Consider the following 24,522-nt stretch of genomic DNA (forward strand, 5'->3'; position numbering starts at 1 on the left):
ACTGAACCGTCTGTCCCGTCACACTGAACCGTGTGTCCCGTCACGCTGAACCATCTGTCCTGTCACACTTTATTGATTTTCTTCTGCTTTGTGAGTCCCAGAGAAGGAACTCAGTTTGTCAGGTGTCTTAGTTAAGGTTTTTATTGCTGTGAAGGATTTATCTGGATTTATTTTATTATATATTACACGTCTCAATCACAGTCTATCATAAAGGCAAGGCAGGGCAGAAACTCAGTGAAGGAATTCACGCACAAGCCATGCTTACCAACTTGCTCCTCAAGGCTTGCTCAGCCTGCTTTCTTACAGTACCCAAAACTACCTGCCCAGAGGTGATATCCCCCACAGTGAGCTGCACCTCCCCTCATTAATTCCAATCAAGAAAATGTAGTATCTGTTTGCCTATGAGAAACTCTTACGGAGCCATTTTTCTCAACTGAGAGTCCCTCTTCCCAAATGTCAAGTGGGTACAAAACTGACTAGCACATCTGGTTTAACTGCAGGCACCTTCACCCATTAGCCACCCTACCAGCCCACACTCAGCTTTCATTTGGGTACTAGGGTCTGACTCGGGCACTCATATTACTGGAGTTAAGAGTCAGTGCTAGACTCCAGCTGCCTCAACAAGCCAGACATAGACCATGGTGAAAAGCAGAAAAAGGAGATTTATTAAAGGTGGCCACATTTACGAAGAGGGGCAGAGAGATCTGGTGACTCCCCAATCTATCTTCTAACACATAGGGATTTTTTATATGTATATGTATACACACACACATATATATAATTTATTTATTTTTAATTTATAGCATTGGCATTTTGCCTGCATGTATGTCTGTGTGAGGATGTCAGATCTTGGAGTTACAGACAGTTGCAAGCTGCCATGTGGGTTCTGGGACTTGAACCTGGGTCCTCTAAAAGAACAGTCAGTACTCTTAACCGATGAGCCATCTTTCCAACCCGTAATACAGAGTTCTTAATTGCAGTAAGAAAATTGACTCCCAAATCTACACTATCTGGATAAAGAAAGGAGCCACCTGTCGGGCAGCTGTATTTAAAATACGAAGTCCCTTTGCGGCTCCCAGCAGTTTTCTGCCCCAGGAAGGCCCATGCCAGGAAAACACACTGCCGTGCATTTTCCACTGACCTCAGTCTTCTACCAATGACCTCATCCTAAGACAGTGGAATCGAAAATACGACATCATGGCCTCAGTTCCCAAAGTCACGCTCTCCTGGAAGATCCCTGATATAATAAATCTACTGAGGGAGACGAATTTGTCTTCTGGCTGCCATCAGGCCTTCAGCCTTCTCCTCACCCAGCAGGAGAGTCCTGGGGAAATTTTAATTTCTTGGTCCATGTGTCAACAGTCTGACAGCCCAAGGGAGGGACTTGAACTAGCTAATTGTGCTCATGCAGGCACCCCCCCCCCACACACACACAAGCCATCTCCCCAGCCCCAGAGGCAGAGAGACCAGCCCACACTATGACAGCAGGAGGAGCTAGGCCAGTCTGCTAGGCCTTGGCAGGTCAGAGCCAGGGGTGTGGGGGACACTGTCCAGTTGATCATTAAGTTCTAAGGCCTGTCCTGTGGGATCTTGCTGGTGCCTAATAATTATTTCCATTTGGGGGGGCAGTTTTGCTTCTCATCTGAGAGTTGCCTGCAGATATCACTGCTTCAGGAACCTGAGAGAAGTCAGGGAGAAGAAACAGAAACAGGAGAAAGATGCCTGTTTCAGGTTCCCAGACCCAGAACCTAAAAGCCTGAGGAGATGGTGAGTGAAGATTGGAAATGGTTTGTTATACAGTAGCTAATAGGAACAAAGGCTTTAAGTGTCATTTCCACAGCCAGGAAATCTCTCTGACTGTCTGCTGTGCTCCAGGCACCAAGCTGGGATCTAAGCACATGCTAAGAAGCAAGCGACAGAGTCTCAGAGCGGCGCTGTAGTGGGAAGGACCTGTGTCACCACAGTGTGCCATGGCAGCAGAAGGAGGGGCTGGTGTGGACTGGACCTGGCTGGGATTTGTGCAGAGGAGGCCATGTGTTTAAAGGAAGATGAAGGAGCATAAAGGGCTGGGCGGGACTCAGTCGGAGTACATTGCAAAGGACTGACCCCGTCTTGATGGTGAAATCTTCCTAAAGGCAGAGACTGAGGCACGTAATCTCTAACCTTGAGTGTCCCTCACTCCCACCCGTGTGTGTGTGTGTGTTTGAGTCTATGCAGCATAGGTGTGCCTTGAACTCACAATCCTCCAGCCTCAGCTTTCTGAGTGCTGGGATTGTAGTTATGAGCCACCACACCCATCTTGATGATCACTAGGCTTTCAGTCAGTGGGAAAAGCTCTCCTTGTTGGGGGTTAAGATCATGATGGGGAAAACCACAGAGACAGCTGACCCGAGCTAGTGGGAGCTCACGGACTCAAGACTGACATCTGGGGAACCTGCATGGGACTGAACTAAGCTCTCTGAATGTGGGTTACGGTTATATGGTTTGATATGTTTGGAAGAGGGCTGTCAGTGGGACCAGGACTTATCTCCATGCATGAACTGGCTTTTTGGAGCCCATTACCTCTGGTGGGATACCTTGTCCAGCCTGATTTAGGGTGGAGGGGCTTGATCCTGCCTCAAGTTGGTATCCCAGACTTTGGTGACTCCCTCAGGGAGGCCTTATCCTATCTGAGGAGTAGATGGGATAGGAGTGGGATGGGGAGGGGAGGGGGAGAAGAGAAGGGAGGGGGAACTGGGGTTGGGATGTAAAATGGAAAAAAAAAAGTAAATTAAATAAAAAAAATTACCTTAAGATCTCAAAAAAAAATATTTAGGTTCCTTGTTTTCACCAAGCTAAGAATGCCATTGCATAGCCTCTGAGGCCTACAGATGTGGTTTACCCACTTTATTCTAAACTGCCCAGATGTACACACTGATGTTTTTGAAAGTGTTTTGGTTTATGACTTTCTTTGCCATAAATCAGCAAGGAAGCGGCCCAAAGCTTTTTATCAGCTATTTTCATTGGGGACCATGACACATTCCAGAAAGCACTGACCTGGTCCAGTTTTTCATTTCACAATTGGGGTCTGAGACATGGGGTGAGAAGATGATCTCCAACAACTTGCCGGCTCTGGGAGAAAGCCTGAGGAGGAAGTCTCCCCAGGACCCAGGAAGGCATAGGGCTTGGATAAACCCTGCAAAGGACAACTTACAGGTATTTCCATCCAGTACCCAGGGCCTCCTGCTGCCTCTAGGTGTCAAGGCTTTAGCTGGGCAGGAAGGCGGTGCTATAGGATAGTCTGGAGCCCCACCTCTGGGCTAGTCTCCAGACAGTTAAGATCTGTGGTCAGATTAGAAAACAGACAAGGATTACAATTCATAAAGGCTTGGACTGACTGCCAAATTGGACCGCTTCTCCGCAGAGGCTTGTGGAGGCGGAGCCCAAGTGACTGACAGAAAGAAGCCGGTGGTTATTGGCTCTCAGCGTGGGCTGTAAAAGGTGGGGCTTGGTTCCCTCCCCCCCCCCCCCCCCCCCCCCGCATTGTTCTTATGCAAGGTAATGGTAACCTTGCGAAGACAGAGACTAGGAAACAGCCTCCTAGCGGTAAACTGAATGGAAAAGGAAAGAAAAGAAGAAGGGAATAGAACCAGGAGAAGAGTTTGGAAAAGAAATAGAGAGAAAAAAGACAGAAATAGAGATGATGGAGAGGGAAAGAGAAATTAGGAGTAGAAGAGAAGCCAGCAAGCAGGTAACGGCACCCACCCTCAGTCTTGTGGACCCAAACTCTATCCCCAAGACCCACGCAAGTGAAGGAGAGAACCCATGCCTGCAAGTTGTCCTCTAACTTCCACCCACCCATCCACGCAAGACAAGTAGATGTAATAAATTGTTTAAAGACTAGAAGGCCAAGCATGGTGGTGAACAGCTTTTAAGCCCAGCACTTGGGAGACAGAGGCAGGCAGGCCCATCTATGTGAGTTCAAGGCCAGCCTGAACTCAGCCAGTTCTAGTTTAGCCAGGATTACACAGTCTGAAGTTAGACTACAAATCAGGAAAGATTTCTTCAAGTTTCAAGTGACATTTACCCAGTCTATAAATCAACAAGGAAATACAAAGAACAAACAGAAATAAAAAAGACCAACGGATTTGAATAGCCAATTCGTCCCCGCAAAGGACAGATACAGTTTAAGAAAGACGAGAAACTCAATCTCTTAACTGACCTTCCTAGCATCTAATTCTTCACCTATGAGAACGGCAGCGATTTCAAAGGTTGTTATGGTAACTCTATTGTAGACGAGGCTGTAAATAAGCACACCCTTGTGTGCCTGGGGAGGACAGACGTGTAAGCTTTGGGAAGCTTTTAGGCAGCATTTATTTCAAGGTTAGTGTTGTTATTCTTTTGATTCTGTGAGTTCACAGCTTTTTGGAATTTAACCACCAAAATATAAGCTAAAAAGATGTAAGGCATCGTTGTACGTAAAAGCAGATAGGGCTGGAGAGACTGCTCCGTGGGTAAGAGCACTTACTGCTCTTCTGGAGAACTTGAGATTGGTTCCCAGCATCCATGTCTAGTGGTTCACAACTGCCAGGAACTCCTGCAATGACTGAGAGCTTCCAGCCGCTGCACCTGCCCAGCCTTGATGGTTTTCTCTAGTTTTCCAGCAGGGCTTCAGTGTGATGGGGATGCTAACCGGGACTTCTGGTCGACCTGGCTGAGTCTCCTCAGAGCTAGGCTGTGGACTGAAGCACCTCGCCTCTCTCTCCTTTCTCAGCACCGCACCTGCAGCCCCCTACCTTTCTACTCCTCTGCCCCCTCCCTTATTCCTTGGAGACATATTCCCTAGGGAAAAAAACCAAATGAACAAACATTCAAACATTTAATGTTTTAAAGAACTCAAAACAACACAGTAGGAACAATGAGAAAAACAATGCTGAAGGACAGGTCATAAAAAATAAATAAGAATATAGAGACCCTGGCATAAGAGATGCTGGCCTTTGCCCTATGAACTTTAATAAGTGTCTGAATTACCTGGGGACTGTGTCGACATGCAGATTCTGGTTTAGTAGAGCTGGCATGGGTCCAAGATATTGCACTGCTTGCTAGCAGGCTCCCAGCTGGTGTCTGTCCCCATGGACCACATGCTGAGCAGCGAGGCATTCCCTCCCTCCAGTGGGAGGGGGGAACAACACCAGGTGGCTCAGAGACTCTGGCTTCCTGCTGGGTTCTGAAGAGGAGTACAGTCGGACACTAGGAGATAGAGGAGAGTCTAGAGGTGTTTGTTAGCTCCAGGAGGAATCTCCTGTGGAGCTGCAGTGGACTGTGGACCCTCTCTTTGACCCTACCACTCTATCACGTGGCTCACGGCATTCATTTTTTTGCAGAATTTTGTAACTGCCTTACCCCTCCTCCTTCAGGCCTGGGGTGGTAATTGCTCTGAGGGTTACCAGCTCTGGCATCCTGCACCATTTTAAAATGTGATCAATGCTGTTAAAAACATTTATTTATTTTTTATTCATTCATTCGTTCACTCACTCACACACTGTCGTGTGTGACCATTGTGGCCAGTAGAGGGAGCCAAAAACTCTGAAACCAGAGTTGTAGGTGATTGTGAATGCCTACCACTTGCCCCAAAAGGTGCTGGGAACCAAATCAGCATCCTTCGTAAGAGCAATAAATGCTCTTAATTGCTGAGCTGTCTCTCTCGGGCTATTTGTCCGGTCTTTAGTAAATGTTCCTCAGTATGTCAGCCAAGTGTGCCATCTGTCCTCTGCGAGGACAACCAGGGCTACACAAAGAAACCTGTCTTAGGAAAACAAAAACAAAAAGAATGAAATGATGTTACATTTCCTAATCTTTGGTGTCACAGGAACCATTGGAAAGGTTGTCTCTGATCTATATTCACCTACATGGAACAGTGTCTAAGACATTCACCAAATGGAAAAATGAAACAAAAACCAGGTAAAAATTCAGAACAGCCTGCGCTGAGAGAAACCATTCATTAACAAAAATAAATATGGGATTGGTGCAGCTCAGTGAGAGAATGCTTGCCTAGCATGCACAAGGCCCTGGAGCCAATGCCCAATGCTACAAAAGAAAAAAATACAAACCTATGTATTTAAGACAGTAAATGCTACCCTTGTTAGGTTTGGATTGACTATGATGACAGTCTTGCTCAAAATAAACCTCTCCAGAAAGGCGGGTGGAGGGGGGGCAGGGTTTGCTGCTGATGGCCCTTTGTGCAGCCTTGCTTGCAAGCAGTTTGGCTTCAGGTACTGGCAGAATAGCTCCAGCTTGACAACTGACAACCTTCTTAGGGGGATGCCTTTTTTGCTTCAGTAATTACCCCAGATAGCATGGCTGAACAGTGTCCTAACCTCTGACCCCCAGGGATGGAGTTGATCAAAGAAGACTCCCTGAAAAAGAGCCCGGAAGGCATAGAGTGCAGGGAACATTTGTTAGCCAATATGCCAAAGCCTTTGAAACATTTACCATGCTGGGTGGTCCCTACCTGGTGGACCACTGACTCCTCCCTCCATAGATGCTGAAAACTCATGACTTGCCTTCTCAGCTTCCTTGTTTTGTCAAGCATAACATGTCACCATGTCGGGCTGTCAACTTGAAGCCAGTGACACCAAGAGAGACCTGACCAGACTCCATCCCAGGAGGAAACAGCCGTAGCATGATTGGGACATCCTTGTTTGAGGTCTCTGAAACTTGGGCCCTTCTAGGGTCCGTGAACTAGAAGAAAATCTTGTCCTAAATTCTCTTGCTGCTTCAGTGACCCCGGGGTGGTTTCTGCTGCCTGAAAGCAAGATTCTTGGCCAATATCTACACATACGTATGTATTCTTGGTTTTAATCGGGAATGTCCCCCATAGCCTTGTGTGTTTTGAATATTGGTGTCTCAGAACACGTCAATATTTAAGGATGATGTGGACCTTTAGATGAATGCTGACCGTAGGAAGTAGGTCACTAGGAGTCCATTCTATCTATCTGTCTGTCTATCTATCTATCTATCTATCTATCTATCTATCTATCTATCTATCTATCTATCCATTCATTCATACATTCATTCATTCATACATTCATTCATTCATACATTCATTCATTCATTCATTTGCTTGTTTTATGCTGGCCACAGACTTTCTATGTAGCTAAAGATGACCTTGAATTTATGACCCTCCTTCCTCTGCCACTCCAGGACTGAGATTATAGGCATGTACCACCACAACCAGCTATAGACTGGATTCTTCTGGATTCTTTTTCTATTCCTTGTGCAAGAGTGTGTGTGCATGTGTGTGGTATGTACTATGTGCTGGGATTATAGGTTTATACTTAATATGTGTGTGTGTGGTGTGTGGCAGCCAGAGATCAATGTTGAATGTCTTCCTCCATGGCTTTCTATTTTGTTTAAGTTCTATTTATTATTATTAACATTATTATTATTTTGTTGTTGTTTTTGAGACAGGGTCTCACTACATAGCCTTGACTGGCCTGGATCTTGCTATGCATACCGTGGTAGCCTCAAACTCATAGAGCTCTGTAGTGGCATTTCATTTGTATTTTAATAAATAAAGCTTGCCTGAGGATCAGAAAAGTAGAACTGCCACATTGGCCAGCCTTACAGACCAGGCATCAGTGAGGCACAACTTTAATCCCAGTAGCCATAATAGCACACACCTTTAATCCCAGTAGCCACACTAATTTGTCATAGAAACCAGGAGGTAGAGGTACACACCCTCAAACCCAGAATGAGGGAGGATTATAAAATGAGAAGAGACAGTTCTCAGGCTCAGTCTCATTCTGAGATTCCTGGAGGTAGGATCGCCATTTCAGACTGAGGTCGAGATAAGAGCCAGTGGCTAGCTGTTTTGCTCTTTTGACCTTCAGGTTGAACCCCAATTTCTGTCTCTGAAGTTTTATTAGTCATGCTACATTGATCTGCATGTCTCTGCCTCCCCAGTACTGGGATTAAAGACATGCACCACGGTACCTGACATATTTATTATGTGTGTGTACATGCGCATGCCACAGCACAAATGTGGAGGCCAGAGGACACTTTTAGTAGCTGATTCTCTCCTACTATGTAGGCTATGTAAGTTCTAGAGACTGAATTCAGGTCACCCACCAGGCTTGGCAGCAGGTATTGTTAGTTACTGAGCTATCTCAGCAGCCATTACACTTGTTTCTGAGACAGAGTCTCGCTGAAGCAGGAGCTCACCAGCAAGCCTCTAGGTTTATATTTACACCGTCCAGTCCTGGGATTAAAGGAGGGCGCTACCTTCTGGGATTACAGCTGTGCTTTTTATGTCGGTGCTGGGAACCCAAATCCAGATCCTTTTATTGGAGCCTCGAGCACATTACACGCGGAGCTACCTGCCCAGACTCACAGGGGCAAGTTTTTTGAAGGTGACTGGCTAACCCCTGACTCCACCCATCCTGTTTCTTGAACCACTGTGATTGGACAGCATCACTACACACTCCTGCCTTGACAGCTGGAGCCACTCAACCACACCTTCCTCACTGTGAGGAGCTGTGACCCTCGGGAATCAGACCCCACATACCTCTTTCTTCCTGTTAGTCTTCTCAGGTCTGATGATTACAGTAACATAAAACAATAAACATAAAATCTTTTTGAAACAATAGAGTGAGTGTGCATACTAGCAACTGTGGGGAATAGCCCTGGGAAGTCGAGGAAGTCGGCAAAGGGCATTTTACCTCCGACTGCTCACTTTATGTACTGTTGGAGCTGGTTATTGTTCACTTATTACTATTACTTGGTTATTTTTAAAGTTTTGTGTTTGTTGTCGTGCGTACTCATTTGTGTGCTTACCTGTACCCATGGAGAGCAGAGGTCATCTTCAATTATCTACCTTGATCTCTCTTTTCCACCATATTTATTGAGACAGCGTCTCTCATTCAACTCTGAACTGGCTGATTAGCCTAGATTGGCGGGCTGATGAGTGTCAGGGATCTGCCTGTCTCACCAACTCTATTCCCAAGTGCGTGGTTGCTCACACACATGTGCCACCACTCCCAGCTTTGGAATGGGTGCTGGGGATCTGAACTCGGGTCCTCGTGCTTACAAGGCAGGCACTTTAACAACAGAGTGGTTTTGCAGCTCACTTTGTTCGCTTTTGGAGACAAGATAAGTAACTCAGGCTGTCCTGGAACTCATCGTCTTCTTTCCTCTGTCACCCACATTTTGGGATGGCAGGAAGGTACACCAAGCTCAGCCTTATCTTTTATATTGCTTTCATAATGAAACAACAATTAGTGAAAACGTAGAAAAGACGAGAAAGAAAACAAGACAGAGGTGTGATTATTCAGATCTTCAGGGAAATAAATGGCTTCCTTAGAAATTCTGAAGGTGGTTGTCTCTCACCCTACCCTACTGCCATAACTGGGGTTGAAGGTGGACGAGTCAGGATGCTTGTCTGTACAGGAGTGGCTAGCTCTAGCCTTTGACTCCCTTGCCCAAACACTTCTCAAGGCTCCTCGCTCACAGAACAAACGCCACAGTCTGCAGCCGGGCACTGAAAACGTTCAAGCTATTTTCTCATCCTCATCCTTTACCTAAAGGGCCCCTTCTTCCAGCTCTGATGCCCTGCCCCCACTCTCTCCACCCTGCACCTGTGACTCATGCCCTCCCAGACCTAACGGATTTGCTGTTACTGTCATACATTGGTGGGACTTGGTGTGTAACAGTCCTGTCTGACTGTTCTGTATGTCTGGCTTCTTGCTGGGCTCTGACACCACTGCTAACCATCTATAGTTCCTTCCCATGGAAGTGTCCATGATGTAATGAGCAGTCTGAACTGCCTGTGGGCAGGCCTGCTTCTTAGAACCTTCTTCCAGCGCTCTGCTTCACTGGCTCATTCCTTAAATGTTACCATGGCTTACTTTATTCCTTCAGGTTTCTGCAAGTGCTATATTTTCAGTGACTCCCTTGCTGGCTCAATTATCAAACAATACCCCCCTTTCTAGCCTGGGTTGCTTGGATTCATGTTCAGTTTACTGTGCCAACAGCCCTCACTTCCATCCAGCACTCAAGTTATTTCCACATCCTATCTTTAGAGCCGGAATGGGCGGGTCAGCTCCTGGAAGGCAGAGATGCTATCTTGCCTTTCAAGTGTTTTCAGTATGTGGAGCTGTGCCTGGCACTAGCAAGCATCCAAAAAATAGTTGTTGAGCATGGAAAGAGCTCTGAACTTGATGTCAGAAGACCTGAGTCCTACCTACAGCCACGTCTGCAGATCTGTGCAGACTACAGCAATATTAACTTCTCCCTGGGTCACTCTTCTGTAGATTGAAATAATCATCTGGACCCCCAGGGTAGCTTTCAGGACTGCTTAGATCAGTCAGTGGATTCTGCCTTTTGTGTACATACCAGAAGGCTTGTTAAACAAGAGTTTCTGGCCCCCACACTGAGTTTCTGACTCAGTGGGTCTGGGGTGTGGCTGGAAAAAAAATCTCCATCTGTAACATGTAAGTTACTGCTGCAGTGTGAGCCACACGTCAAAGACAAGGGACAGCGGCTGGTAGGCTGGCACAGATGGAGAACCCAGCGCAGCAGGGATTCTGGGGCAACCGACGGGGCAGAAGTGATTTTGTCCCCAACTGTTCACGAAGTACTAGTGAAGTGGAGGGCCGTCTGCGGTAGGAGGAGCTGCGGTTTGCCGGCCGAGACCCGATTCCGAGGCCCGCTAGGCCCAGAGGTCGGATTGGCACTGGGCACCAAGGCTGAGAAGTCACCACACAGTCACAGGCCCACACTCCAAGGCCGGAGGCGGGCCCTGCGCGCGCGGCCCCGGCAGGCGCGGCCCCGGCGGCGCGCGCGCACCCAGGGGGTGGGCCTGAGGGCGGCGGCGGGCGCGCGCGGACGCGGGTGGGAGCGGGCAGCGGCGCGGAGCGGGTGGCCGGCGATGGGCGAGGGCGCCCTGGCCCCGGGCCTGCAACTGCTGCTCCGCGCCTGCGAGCAGGGCGACACCGACACCGCGCGACGCCTGCTGGAGCCCGGCGCGGAGCCGGCCGTGGGACCCGAAGTGGGAGCCGAGCAGGCAGGGCCCGAGGCGGCCCGGGCGGCCGAGGCCGGAGCGCCGGTGCCGGTGGACTGCTCGGATGAAGCAGGCAACTCGGCGCTGCAGCTGGCGGCGGCCGGTGGCCACGAGCCACTCGTGCGGTTCCTGCTGCGCCGCGGAGCCTCGGTCAACAGCCGCAACCACTACGGCTGGAGTGCGCTCATGCAGGCGGCCAGGTGAGGGGGGACCGGGAGGGAGAGAGTCCGGGACTCGTGGAGTGCAAATGGCAGACTTGGAGCATTGCTTTTTGGGTCGTCTGTTGTTGGAAATAGAAGCGCTCTTTCAGAAACACAAAATTAGGATGTTAGAAACTTTGGCTTTTGAACAGTCTGGAGGCTGCCGAGTGCATCTTCCAGGCGTTCATTCATTCCGTTTATGCATCAAGGGTCTCTTAAGAACCTGTCTGCTCTTTTGGAAGATAGATAACCGGGATCCAGTTAAGTCCCCACCTGGGGGTAGGAGTGGGGTGGTAGATAAAAGTAGTAATTTTGATCTGGAAGGTCTGACCGTAGTAGCTGACCCCTTTGGGAGAACGGGGGCAATTTTTAGTAGAAATGATGTGTGTGTCCATGTCGAGACCCGAGGGTGTGTAAAAACTAACCATGCCTCAAAAATGTATGTGTGGAAGGGGCACAGTGCGAACACATCATGATGGCAAGTAGTCAGACACCTGGGAGGATGCTGGGACCCGGAAGGAGCTGGAAGTAACGGGAGAGGAGCCCACCATTGGAGAGAAGGAAGCAGGCAGGCGCCAGATATTGGGGCTGAGAAGGATGTCGGGAGCGACTGGATCGGAGTTTTGTTTTGGATAGGCTCACTCACCACATGTGAGAATGGGCGGAGAGAGAGATATGCTAGAGTCAGGAAGGCCGGTTAGAAAGGCAGCAGCCCAGAGAGGAGACAGTAGTGGCCTGGACCAGACTGAAGTTGATACTTGTGACTGAGACCCTGCGAAGGGGTCTGGAGTGAGGGAGACAGCAAAATCCATCTCTAGATTTCTGGCTGTGGGTAACAAATGTACTGAGCTGGAGAGTACAAGAGAAGAGACAATACAATATTTTTGTCTCTTTAGATTTATTTATTTCTATTTTATGTGGACGAGTGTTTGTGTGCCTGTATGCATGTGTACCACATGGGTACCTGGTACCTGAGGGAAGCCAGGCAGCCCAGTGGATCCCCAGGAACTGTGGGTACAGACAGTTGTGATGTGCTAGCAGCCAGCCCTGTGGTCTCTTTGAGGACAGCAGGTTCTCTTAACCACTGAGCTATCTCTAGTCCCAGAGGGGTAGTCGTAAGAGTGCACTTGGCTTTCAGGCACAAAGGAGGTGGCACCAGAGGGAAAGACCAGGGCAGTGGAAGTGACCTTAGAATCTTTCTTCTACCTCCCTTTCCCCTTCGTGGCAGCTTCCACTCTTCCTCCAGGCGAGCCTTCCTCTGCCTAGTACCCACCCACCCCTATTGACTTGAGATAGCCCCGGAATCCACACCCTTCTCGCCATCCCCTCATCCTTGTCCGCAGACACCTCTGCAGAGGTCTCCCGCCATATTCCTTTCCTCCAAGCATGTCCTTGCCTTTGCCTCCTTGAAGAGCTTCCAGATCTTTCTGGAATGGGTGCTTGCTTGTGCCTGTCTGCAGTGGCTTCCTAGTCTCAGATTGACACTTTGTCCAGACTCTTTTATTTTGTTTTGTTTTGTTTTGGTTTGGTTTGGTTTGTTTTGGTTTGGTTTTTCGAGACAGGGTTTCTCTGTGGTTTTGGAGCCTGTCCCGGAACTAGCTCTTGTAGACCAGGCTGGTCTCGAACTCCCAGAGATCCGCCTGCCTCTGCCTCCCGAGTGCTGGGATTAAAGGCGTGTGCCACCACCGCCCGGCTGTCCACACTCTTCTGTATATCCCTTCTGGTCTCTTAAGCTCAGGCCAAGATTTCAGCCACTCCTTCTCTGTATCACCTTGTACTTTAAAAAGTATTTTAGGGGGCTGGAGAGATGGCTCAGAAGTTAAGATCATTGCCTGCTCTTCCAAAGGTCCTGAGTTCAATTCCCAGCAACCACATGGTGGCTCACAACCATGGGGTCTGGTGCCCTCTTCTGGCCTGCAGGCATACACACAGACAGAATATTGTATACATAATAAATAAATAAATTTTTAAAAAATATTTTATTTAACTTTGTTTTATGTGCTTTGGTGTACAGGTGTCAGATCCTCTGGAGCTGGAGTTACAGACATTCGTGAGCTGTCATGCGGGTGCTGGGAATTGAATCTGGGTCTTCAGGTAGAGCAGTCAGCGCTCTTAATCGCTGAGCCATCTCTCCAGCCCCCACTCTGTACTTTTAAAATGCTAACGCTGAGTCTTTACTCTGTGCCAAGAGTATCTTCTCCACCTTACAGGTGAGAGAGGACCTGAGATTTTGATGGCAAAACGAGCCTCCAGCATACAGCTAGTCTGTGTATGTGTGGGCAGGGAGTCCCTCTGCAGAACCCTTAGCATGAGGCTTTCCTCTTCTGCCCTCAGCAAAGCCCCTTCGCTCTCTAGCTTAGCTCCTTCCAGGAAGCCGTCCATGCTTCGCCACACCAGGAAAGCCTATCCACATGCAGCTGGCTCCCTCCCTGTGTGTACCCCACCCTGCTATACCAGAGGCTCACTGGGATATCCTTCCAGATGGGGATCCTAGGGTGACCTTTCTAAAGGCTGTGACTGAAGGTCTGAAGTCTCACGAGAGGGATGGAGGGCGGGAAGAGACACGAGAAAGAGGCTCAGAATGACTTTGTACAGTTTAGAGCCCTAGTCATACACCTTATTTCTGAGCTCCACCCAACACAGAGGCCTTCCAGGTCCCAGGGAACTTGCTTGGAATGGGTGCAGCCTGGTTTGCCCCAGTGCCACCAACCCCTAGTCACCTGTTTTGCAGGTTACCGAGTTCTGCAGGATGGTCCACATCACCCGATTAATTTCAGTTCCTTAATATGGGCACAAAAGAGATTCTGTTACTCCAGAGGGGACAAGTGGAGGGTAGAGATGGCAGTGTGGGGGGTGTTGCCTCTGGATAGGTCAACGGTGTCTCTGCAGGAGTGGTTTTTAAGGAGAAAAGGGGAAAGTCAGTGCCAGGGTGAGTTGGGACATCCTGATTGGATCTGTTAGAGTAGCCAAAGTATGATTTTTGATTGCTAGGCCTTGGTGTTTTGATAGCCGGGCCTTGCTGTTTTGGTCAGGCATATTCATATTCCAAATGAAGGAATAGACCTTGGTGACTAGCTTCAGGAATGTAATCTAATGATTTAGCAACGAAGAGGAAAGGGGGAATGTAAGAGCTGCGTATGGACCTGATGGAGCCCCTCAGGTGGTATTGTAAAGCGAGCTGGGATTTGTGGTCCAAACAGTCCAGCTTTGACACTTCCAAATGGAAAAGCTTTGGGCTGCCTTTCCATGCCTCAGTTTGCCACAGGCGCTGTTTTTTAATTATTATTATTATTTTTTTTTTTGTGTGTGTGTGTGTGTGTGTTCACCTGCTGTGTACAGGCCCGGTACTCTCAGAAGCCAGAGGAGGGCATGAGGTCCTTAGAACTGGAGTTAAAGGCAGTTGTCAGGAGGCGTGTGGGTGCTGGGAATTGAAGCCAGGTTCTCCAGAAGAGCAGCCAGTGCTCATAACCACTGAGCCATCTCTCTGGCTCTGACAGGTGCTGTTTTTAGAGCATTAGTGTGATACACTCCTTACTGTTGAACAAGACCAAGGTAGTGGGTTCCCCCGTAAGAACAAGATTAGAATTCACACTTGCCTGTTCCCCAGGGCCTGGGCGTTTTTTAGGTGCTGTTCTTCACAAGTGACCCCACTGTCCTGGAGTTGAGATGCACTGAGCCATCTGCTGCCGGGTCCATGCGGATGTTCCGTATAAGGGACTGAGGTAGGGAGACTCCCTGGAGGGTCTATTAGTCGGTCCCTCTGGTCAGGGGAGCCTGTGCTTGGACACTCTCCACCCCTGGACCGTGTTCCAGTCACTGTCTACCTAAGTGGACATCTTGTGTGTTCCAGCATCCGTCAATGAGGCGAGCCATAGAGGCCTTGGGGTAGGACTTGGAGACGTCGATTTCTCATGGTTTTAGTACAAGCAGTAGCTTCCTATTTGCAAAATAATGGATTATTCCCCCTTTCCCCCTCCCCAGTCATGGGGCTTGAATTTAGGGGCTTACACCTGTCAGGCAAGCATGCTACCACTGAGTTACAACCTCAGCCCTCTCCTAAAGCAAAGTCTCACTGATTGGTTCAGGTTGTCCTTGAACTTTCCCCGTAGTCCAAGCAGGTCTGCTCTACCTGCCTCAGCCAGGCCTGTGTCGTCTGTCCAGCTAATGGTGACCTTTCTTGAGCACCTAAAAGTGTTCAGAACTGTACTCACTGCTTTAAATGGATTTGCTCCTCCAGTCCGCCCAGAACCTTAGGAAGTATGTATCATCGGTGTACCTCTTCTACAGATAGGGAATTGAGCCACAGGGAAGGTAGGGAACTTGCCTATAGCCACACAGCTAGTTGAGTGACTGCAAGATTCACACTTGGACTGCTGGCCCCAGGGGGAGCTGTGAATCCCACTGTGACAACTCCCTTTGGGTACTTTTCTCGTCACACCTCTGTCTGTTTACCTTCCATCCGCTTCTGTCTTTACCCAACTCCTCTGGGTGGCCGCCAGGTGCTCTGAGTGGCAAGATCACGTGCCAGCTCTTAAAGCACAGGTGTTAATTGCTGAAATTAATTGACAGTCTCGGCACCTGCTCAGAAGCCCCCAGCAGCCTCATCTCCAGTAATTACCTATTAGAAACTGAACATCCGCAAAATTATCTCAGGCTCCGTTGGATCATTTTGTATTTTCAGCCTAATTGAATGCTCTCTAGGGCTACCTGAGAGTTCAGAAAACATCCCCAAATTCAGTATTTCTGCTCGAATTCAGTCCTTCGCTTCCTCTGTAGGAACTGGGCAGGCTGGAAGAGCTGTGAGTGGAAAGTTTTGGGGCTGGTTTGGGTCCTGTCACTTTCAAATTGAGATTAATTACTCTCTGCTCTAATCTTAAGCCTCCTTATCTGTGAAATGGGAGGCTGTGCTCACCTCTTGGTTTTCAAATGAGATAAGAATCTGAAAGTATCCTGTACTCTGCAGTTGGGGATTACCCTAGGGTTTATTTTGTGTTCTCAAAACCTATGGGAGCTTTGAACTCTACTCTAGCGGAGGCCAACACAGCAGCCCCTGGTTGCTTTCTGTCTCTCAGACCTCCCCTTCCCTCTCCTCCCCTTTCTTCCCCTCCCCTCCCCTGTTACCCTTTCTATGCATTCATTTGTTCATTGGACAGACGATTTTGAACTCTAATATGGGCCATCTGTGTTATGGGCTGGCGAAGTTACCTAGTCCTGTCCTTAGCCACAGTCAGGTAGCGGAGACATAATTTTTGAAGAAGGGCTCAGGCATAGGCAGAGGGAAGCTCCAAGCTGTGGGTCCTTGGGAGAGAGACCAGGAAACCGCTCATTCGGAGCTGGTGAGATGGGGTGGGGGTGAGCAGGACAGAGGCCAAACACTTTGCTTGGCAGGACCAAATGGCAGAAGAGTGGAGTCAGACTCCACCACAAGTGCAAGGAAAGAGAGAGGGTCGGAGGGGGTGGCGAGGAGCTGGGAGGTATTAGCCATGTAGGCCGCCCTCCTGACTCTGGGCACTTGGGAGGGACCTTGAGGTTTAGGTTGTGGGCTGCTCGGAGGATGGACAGAAGGGAGCAGGACAGGTGAGGCCTCAGCACGTGGGTGTAATTCCCCAGACTCGCCTCTGCCTCAGAGAAGAGGCCCCCATCCTCCGTCCTGCCCCAGGCTGGGGTGCCAGGCCACCAAGTTCTCAATGGTGTGCTGTAGGAGGCAGCCTGTTGTCAAGGTTCACCGCCCAGAAGGTATTTTATATTTTGCTGGAGCCTGAGACCAGACTTCAGCCCTGGCCTTGCCTCCTTCAGGGGGAGGAAACCCCTAGATTTAGTTGAAGCACAAAGTCCACTTCCAGAAATGAGGACTGAGCAACCAGTTCAAAACCTGCTTCTGAGCCTGTGGCCTGCACTGTGGTCGTCTAACACACCCTTCTCTGGTTTGTCATTCCTTCCTGTTAGTCAGGAACCTTCTCTAGCTTGGACACTCTCCACTCAGAGCCCTCAGAAACGGCATCTGTCCTCCCTCTGGACTCAGGGAGTTGGTGGGAGCCTGTCTGTCTTCTCTGGGCCCCAATGTACAGTTGTAACTTTTTTGATCTGGCCATTCCAGGTTCACAGCCACCTACAGTGAACATTCCTGCCAGCAGGTGGCAGTAGACCTCCACGGAGGTACCAGAGTCCTTCTGCCCAGCACAGCTGTCAGGACTGGCATGTGGCAGGGTTGGTGGGGGCTGGGAAGAGCAGAAATGAATCACAGGGGCTTTGCCCATGAGGGAATCAGAGCGCTGGCAGAGACAGCTTAGCAGGCCATGTAGCAGGGTACAGAGAACTCAGATGTGGGGGGCAGAGTGGTGCAGGGAAGAAGTCAAGGCAGATGGGTTGCGACTCAGGGTGTGTGTATGTGGGAGTCTGTGAGTAGGTCGTAGATCTACCTCAGGTGTGTTTCCTCATATAAAGTCTGCCTCGTGTTTTGTTCTTTAGATTTATTTCTTTTTGTGATGATTTTGGTCTGTGCCCTAGCCTCAGGACTGTTTTTTTTTTCTTTCAGTTTTGGGCATCAGGAGTCTTACTATGTAGGCAGGCTGCTTCAGACTCACGGAGATCCTCCTGCCTCTGCCTCTTGAGTGCTAGAATTAAAGGTGTGTATCACCGTGCTGCCCGGGGCTGAACGTTTTATCCCGGAGTGGTCCTTAACCAGGCAGGTGACTGTAGCAGGTTGTAGAATGGACAAAGCATAGCAGTTATCATCGCTAACACTGAGTGCCTGCTTCCTTTGGCTAAGCACAGCTCCAGGAGCTCCCTCTATCTGCTCAGCAAGCCACAAGCAGTCTTCCGTGGAGGTATGGTTATGGCCCCATTGTACAGATCAGGAAATGAAGACATAAATAAACAAACTCTTCTCAGTGTCACAGGGAGGAGGGACAGAGTCCAGCCTAGCCAAGGCTTCTGTTATCAGATGAGGATGGTTGCACAGGGCCTGGTATCTCATACCAGGCTGCAGTTGTTCTGTCTGAGCAGCCCCTGTACCTGCAGTAGTTGGCAGTGGCGAGGTCACTTGTCACGTGGTCTGTTTAGTACTCTCATTCCCATCTTTCTGGCAGGTGTGGGCATGCGAGTGTGGCACATCTCCTCTTGGATCACGGGGCTGATGTCAATGCTCAGAATCGGCTGGGTGCCAGCGTACTCACTGTGGCTTCTCGGGGCGGCCACCTGGGCGTGGTGAAGCTGCTGCTGGAGGCCGGCGCCATTGTGGATCATCACAGCCCATCCAGCGAGTCACCAGCCACAGGAGGCAGCAAGGACGAGCTGCTGGGCATCACAGCCCTGATGGCTGCTGTTCAGCACGGGCACGAGGCCGTGGTACGCCTCCTGATGGAGTGGGGTGCAGACCCCAACCACACAGCCCGGACTGTGGGCTGGAGCCCCCTGATGCTGGCGGCCCTCCTCGGGAAACTCAGCGTGGCACAGCAGCTGGTTGAGAAGGGAGCCAACCCCGACCACCTTAGTGTGCTGGAGAAGACGGCCTTCGAGGTTGCCCTTGACCGCAAGCACAGGGATCTGGCTGACTACCTGGACCCGCTGACCACTGTCAGGCCGAAAACAGGTCAGGCTAAAGCCTCGGCCCCATGGCTCCTCATGGCCTGCCCATTAGAATGCTAACCTGTCTCTGTGACCCTACAAATTTGCAGTTATAATTAGACTTCTCCTCGGTTAATTCTGAAATCTCTTTTTGCCCAGATGAGGAGAAAAGTCGGCCTGACATCTTCCATGCGCTGAAGATGGGTAAGTTTCTCAGAAAGGAGCTTTGGATTGCAGGGCCCTGACCTCTGCACCTAATCCATGGGCACAGGAATCTGGGAAAGAAATGCAGTTTGGGGTTTTTAATTTATGTATATCTTTTTTTTTTTTTTTGGTTTTTCGAGACAGGGTTTCTCTGTGGTTTTGGAGCCTGTCCTGGAACTAGCTCTTGTAGACCAGGCTGGTCTCGAACTCACAGAGATCCGCCTGCCTCTGCCTCCTGAATGCTGGGATTAAAGGCGTGCGCCACCACCGCTGGGCTAATTTATGTATATCTTTTGTGAGATTATAATTCACTCTTCCCAGTGAGTGATTATAATTCACTCTTCCCAGGTGAGCCCTGGGGGCCTGTATTTATTAGCGTGTTCTACCCACAGATTCTAGAACATTCTCCCATGTCCCCGCTATCCTACAGCTAGAGTGGAGCTGTACCCTGGCTTCTCTCTCTACTGGCCTCAGTTTTGTTAGGACAGAAGGGCTCTTTACCCAGAGTTTCCATGTATGTGAGAGAGAATGTGTCACACACGTGCCGTGGCTTCAGGTCGAGGTCAGAGGTCAGCTTTTAGTGTTGCTCATCTTCCACCTTCCTTCCGTCTACCATGAGAGGGGGTTTGTTGATATTCTGCTTCATATGCCAGGCCAGGCGGGCTGCAAGCTGCTGGGATTTCCGTGTCCTTGCCTCCTTACGGGAACACTGAGATTACAGATACTCACGCTACATATGTCTGCCTTTTGTCTCAGTCGGAGATTTGAACTCAGGTCCTCATTGGCAACACTTTTACCCACTGGTCCATCTCCCAAGATCCAGACATCACCTCCAGGCAGCCCTCCGGGATCTCCACTCGACATCTAGACCTGTATTTTCCCTCTTCAGGCCTGCGACCCTTCCTCACCCTGCTCCCTGAGACACAGGAAGTACTCTGTTTATTCACTCCCTGTGACACAGGAAGTACTCTGTTGCTCAAGTGCTGGTTTCCATCTGTCATAGACACAGAGATTTAAGTGCCTCTCTTACCCAACTTAGTGGCCCCATGATCACAGCAGAGGTAGATGGAGCAAATGTTCATCCTGGGAGACAACTGGATGCATGAGCTTGTGGTGCCAGGGCCAAGGGTCACCATGGGTCACCCGGACTCCTGCCGTTTGTAGGAAACTTTCAGCTGGTCAAGGAGATCGCTGATGAAGACCCTAACCACGTGAACCTGGTCAACGGGGACGGGGCGACCCCACTGATGCTGGCAGCCGTCACCGGGCAGCTGCCCCTGGTACAGCTGCTGGTGGAGAAGCACGCAGACATGGACAAGCAGGACAGTGTACATGGCTGGACGGCCCTCATGCAGGCCACCTACCACGGGTCTGTATCTCCCACACGCTCTGCCATGCCCTCTACGGGAGGCCAAGCAAGTGCCCTGCCTGGGGGAATGAGGTTTTCTGGCCCGAGGTGCAGCCTGTAGCCCAGGGCTTTGAGGGCACTGCTGAGGCCTGCAGGAAAGGTGGAATGGGTGTGGATGCAGTTCAGCCAACCTCCTGTTGCTGCCCGGCCGTGGAATTTCCCCATGGCTGTCGAAACCCACGCAGCAGGCGCATCCTAGGCAGAAGGATACGTTTCTCAAGTTTGTGTTCAGCTGATCAGTGGGATTGGTTCATTTGGAATTTTCACATGGCAGTTCAGAGACCTCCATTAAGTGTCCCCTCTGTGATATGAGCAGTGGTCACACCTGCCTGGGCTTTTTATGACCTTAGACACTGATAGCCATCTTGACCACCTTTAAAATAATGTGATCCCACCAGCCAGGCGGGCTATCAGCCTCCTGCAGTCTCCTCTGGGACATCTTGTAGCTGTTCAATGTCCTGGTCCTGGCTCTCCTAAGGGGCTTTCCTCTTGCTCGGTTCCTCTGGCCACAGCACACTCCTGCATTGGCTATCTTATCTGATAAGCTTAAAACCCTAACCCTGTGGAAGCTTCTGGAAGGAAGTCTCTGTAGGTCCTCCCTACAGAGAGGCAGGCATGGTTACTGAGCCCTTTAGGGCAGAGGTCCTGGTTTTTATCGTCATTAAGGAAGGGGCATTAGGACTGATACTAGGCACCTTTGCCCCAGAACTGCTGAACGATAGGACATGATGGGGCCGGGAGAACAATGGTGATTGTCCGTGCCCTGCTTACACATCTGAGGACTGTGTGCCTGGTTACCGTTGCCAGGCTTGTGGTCTGGGAACACAGCCACACTTTTCCTGTCGCTCGGTGGGTTAGCCAATTTTGTGTCACTCTTAACAAAATGCCCGAGGCAGTTAATTTATGAAGAAAAAGGTTTATTTTGGCTCATGGTCTAGAGGTTGCTGTTCAAGTTGGAAGGGTCCCAAGGCTTCCAACCTCTGGCGAAAGTATCCATGGCATGGGCAGTGTCTTAGTTAGGGTTTCTGTTGCTGTTTTCAAGACAGGGTCTCTGTGTAGCCTTGTTTGTCCTGGAACTCACTCTGTAGAGTAGGCTGGCCACAGACTCACAGAGATCTGTCTGCCTCTGCCTCCTGAGTGCTGGGGATTAAAGTGAGCACCAGCACCACCTGACCTGACCACGGTGACTCTCACAAAGGAAAACATTTAATGGGGTGGCTTAGGTTCAGAGGTTCAGTCCGTTATTATGGTGGGGCATGGTGGCGGTGCAGGCAGACATGGTGCTGGAGAGGAGCTGAGAATTCTACATCTTTGATCTGCAGGCAACAGGAAGTGGTCTGAGACACTGGGCGTGGATTGAGCATATATGAGACCTCAAAGCCCACACCCCAGTGCACACTTCCTCCAACAGGCCACACCTACTCCAACAAACCACGCCTCTTGATAGTGCCACTCCCCATGAACTATGGAGACCAATTGCATTCACACTACCACAGGCCGGGGAGAAGTGTCCAGACAAGTGCTCAGTGCAGAGATCAGAATCCCCTTTGGGGCACATCCATGACCAGACCTTCGCACGTGAGCTGTAGGGTGATCAGGACCCACATGAGAACAGAGAGGCTAACTGCCTGCTTCTTTGCTCCCCAGAAACAAGGAAATTGTCAAGTACCTGCTCAATCAAGGGGCTGATGTTGCTCTGCGTGCCAAAAATGGGTACACGGCCTTCGACCTGGTGATGCTGCTGAATGATCCTGGTGAGTAAACCTGCAGGCAGTGCCCGTCCTCCATGCCTGTCCTCGCCTGGGGACCAAACTGTCCTCACGTAACTGTATGAGCCTGTGCCGATACACTGTAGAGAAACCAGTCTCAGGTGTCAGGGCACACCCCAGCCCTTGGGACATCCTCTGCTAACAGCTTCCCGCCACCAGCCGCTGTGGAGTTGCTGGGGAGAGAGGACAAACAAGGGCGTGTGGCTTTGCAGGCAGTTAGAACCTAGACCCATTCCTGTGGTCACAGCCAGAAATGCTGAGTGACTTTGCAGGAAACATAAAGCTGAGTGAAGGAGGACCCCACTCTACTCCACGTGAGATGCTACAGGCCAAGGTCCTACACTAGTCGGTCCACCTCATTTGCCTCTGGGTTGTCGATTGCCCTCTACCCCTCCCCCCACTGGCCCTCTTCTAAGGCCTGGGGCTTCTGAATAGGGGCTGGGTCTCTGGCGTTATCTTGATTATCCTGGATATTCAGTCTAGAGACAGAGGAGGTCAGAGGCCTCCTGAGCCATTGACTTTGAACCTGAGCTGGGAGCCCAACCCCAAGTCGTAATAATGGAGGCTTTTTTTAAAAACTGCATTTGCTTGTGCGTGCCATGGTGTATGTGTGGTCAGGATGACTGGCAGAAGCTAGTTTTCTCTTCCCACCATGTGGGCTTTTGGGATTGTACTCAGCATGTCAGGTTGGTAACAGGTGGCATTGCCCTCTGGATCATCTCTGGATCATCTCTACACCCTAGTCTCCCCCCAAACAAGACAGGGTCTCACTGTTCATTCTAGGCTGGCCTAAACTCAGCCTCCTGACTGGGCATGTGGGCTCGTACCATACCCATTATTAGTGTTTGGGGACTTCTTTAGGATTAAAAACATTTTTTTGTATGTATGATTGGTTTGCTTACATGTATGTCTACGTAGCACATATATGCAGTGCCCATGAAGGGTCCCCTGGAACTAGAGCTACAGCCTGATATGAACCGCCATGTGGGTGCTGGGAACTAAACCCAGGTCCTCTGCAGGGGGAGTAAAAGCTCTTAACTGCTAAGCTGTTTTTCCAATCCCTGGGTTTTAAAATGAAAATTGTGTTCAAAATTTCACTCAAACACTTGTCTGTTATCGAAGGCTTAGAGAGTTGGTTGGTACTTTCTCTGTCTTCCTCATTTACTGTTGCATCCTACGGGGTCTGCAAAGGATGGGCAGGTAGAAGTGGCAGGGGAGTGCAGGTGGTCCACACAGGACCTCCTCCTGGGGATCTGACCATACGTTCCTTGCTGTAGATGGATGCTTTGTCCGGGCCAGGAACTGGGAGTGCTTTCCTCATGTTCTTGTCCAAGGCAGCAATAATAATAATAATAATAATAATAATAATAATAATAATAATTTTTTAAAAATCCAGTTGAGGTCACAATAACTAAAAGTACATTTAATTTTTTAAACTTTGCATTTATTTTATACTGAATTTTTCCTGGTGCCAAAGGCTATGTTTCACAGTTTGCCCTGGCATGTAGTTTGCCTCCCTGCAGCCCCTCTTAAGGGACAGTGTGCTCCTTTTCAGTGAGGTCATCTCAAGGAGGCAGGGGAGTTCACCTGGGGGTTAAAATTACCATAAGCTTAAGTTTGATGGTGCATCTTTTTTATTATTTAATTAGCATTTTTATTTATTTTACATACTGACCACAGTTTCCCCTCCCCTGATTCCCATCTACCCTCCTCTCCATCCAATCCTCCTTCATTCAGAAAGAGTCAGGCCTATGGCTTTGAACAAAGCGTGGGACATCGAATTGAAGTAGGACCAAGCTCCTCCCCCTGCATAAAGGCTGGACGTGGTCATCTAGCACGGGGAATAGTTTTCCAAAAGCCAGCTAAGTTCCTGGGACCGGTCCTGATCTCACTGCTAGGAGCCTTACAAAGAGACCAACCTATGCAACTGTCACACACATGCAGAGGGCCTAAGTCAGTCCCAGGCAGGCTCCCTGACTGTTGGTCCAGAGTCCATGTGCTCCCACGAGCTCAGGTCAGCTGCCTCTCTGGGTTCCCCTGACTTAGATGCTCGGCTCACCTGGAAATGCTCAGTGACTAAAGAACCAACATCTAAACTTTAAGTTCAGTATCACCCTCTGCGATTTTCAGCATGTGCAAAGAAATACAAATTAGCTCTGTTTTGGAGGCCACTGATGCAGCCAGCCTTACTGCTTGGCCTGGGCTTTCCCACCAGCTTTTCAATTGCACAGCTTGAATGGCACACACTGATTCTTAAAGACTTCCTCGGGATACTTGGTGGCTTTTTAAATGTGCTTACCTCTGATGGTGTGGGTAGTTTCACAGGGATCCAAGTGA

The 24,522-nt window shown here is 49.7% G+C and overlaps 1 protein-coding gene across 3 annotated transcripts in view; it reads left to right on the forward strand.

Annotated features, from left to right (window-relative positions):
- Window positions 1–10,664: 10,664 nt before the first annotated feature.
- Window positions 10,665–24,522, forward strand: part of Anks6 (ankyrin repeat and sterile alpha motif domain containing 6) — a 34,718-nt gene continuing 20,860 nt past the window's right edge. Inside the window, exons 1-5 of one of the 3 annotated variants that reach the window (XR_012910078.1) lie at window positions 10,665–11,238; window positions 18,327–18,829; window positions 18,964–19,008; window positions 20,173–20,377; window positions 22,064–22,170. Coding sequence is in view for 1 of the 3 variants with exons in the window: in XM_075967259.1 (XP_075823374.1) it covers window positions 10,907–11,238; window positions 18,327–18,829; window positions 18,964–19,008; window positions 20,173–20,377; window positions 22,064–22,170 (1,192 nt within the window). In the remaining 2 variants the exon portion in view is untranslated. The remainder of the gene's footprint in view (window positions 11,239–18,326; window positions 18,830–18,963; window positions 19,009–20,172; window positions 20,378–22,063; window positions 22,171–24,522) is intronic. The other 2 variants (XR_012910079.1, XM_075967259.1) reach the window with 2 other exon arrangements.

Source organism: Microtus pennsylvanicus, chromosome 3 (assembly GCF_037038515.1).
Source record: "Microtus pennsylvanicus isolate mMicPen1 chromosome 3, mMicPen1.hap1, whole genome shotgun sequence".
NCBI lineage: Eukaryota > Metazoa > Chordata > Mammalia > Rodentia > Cricetidae > Microtus > Microtus pennsylvanicus.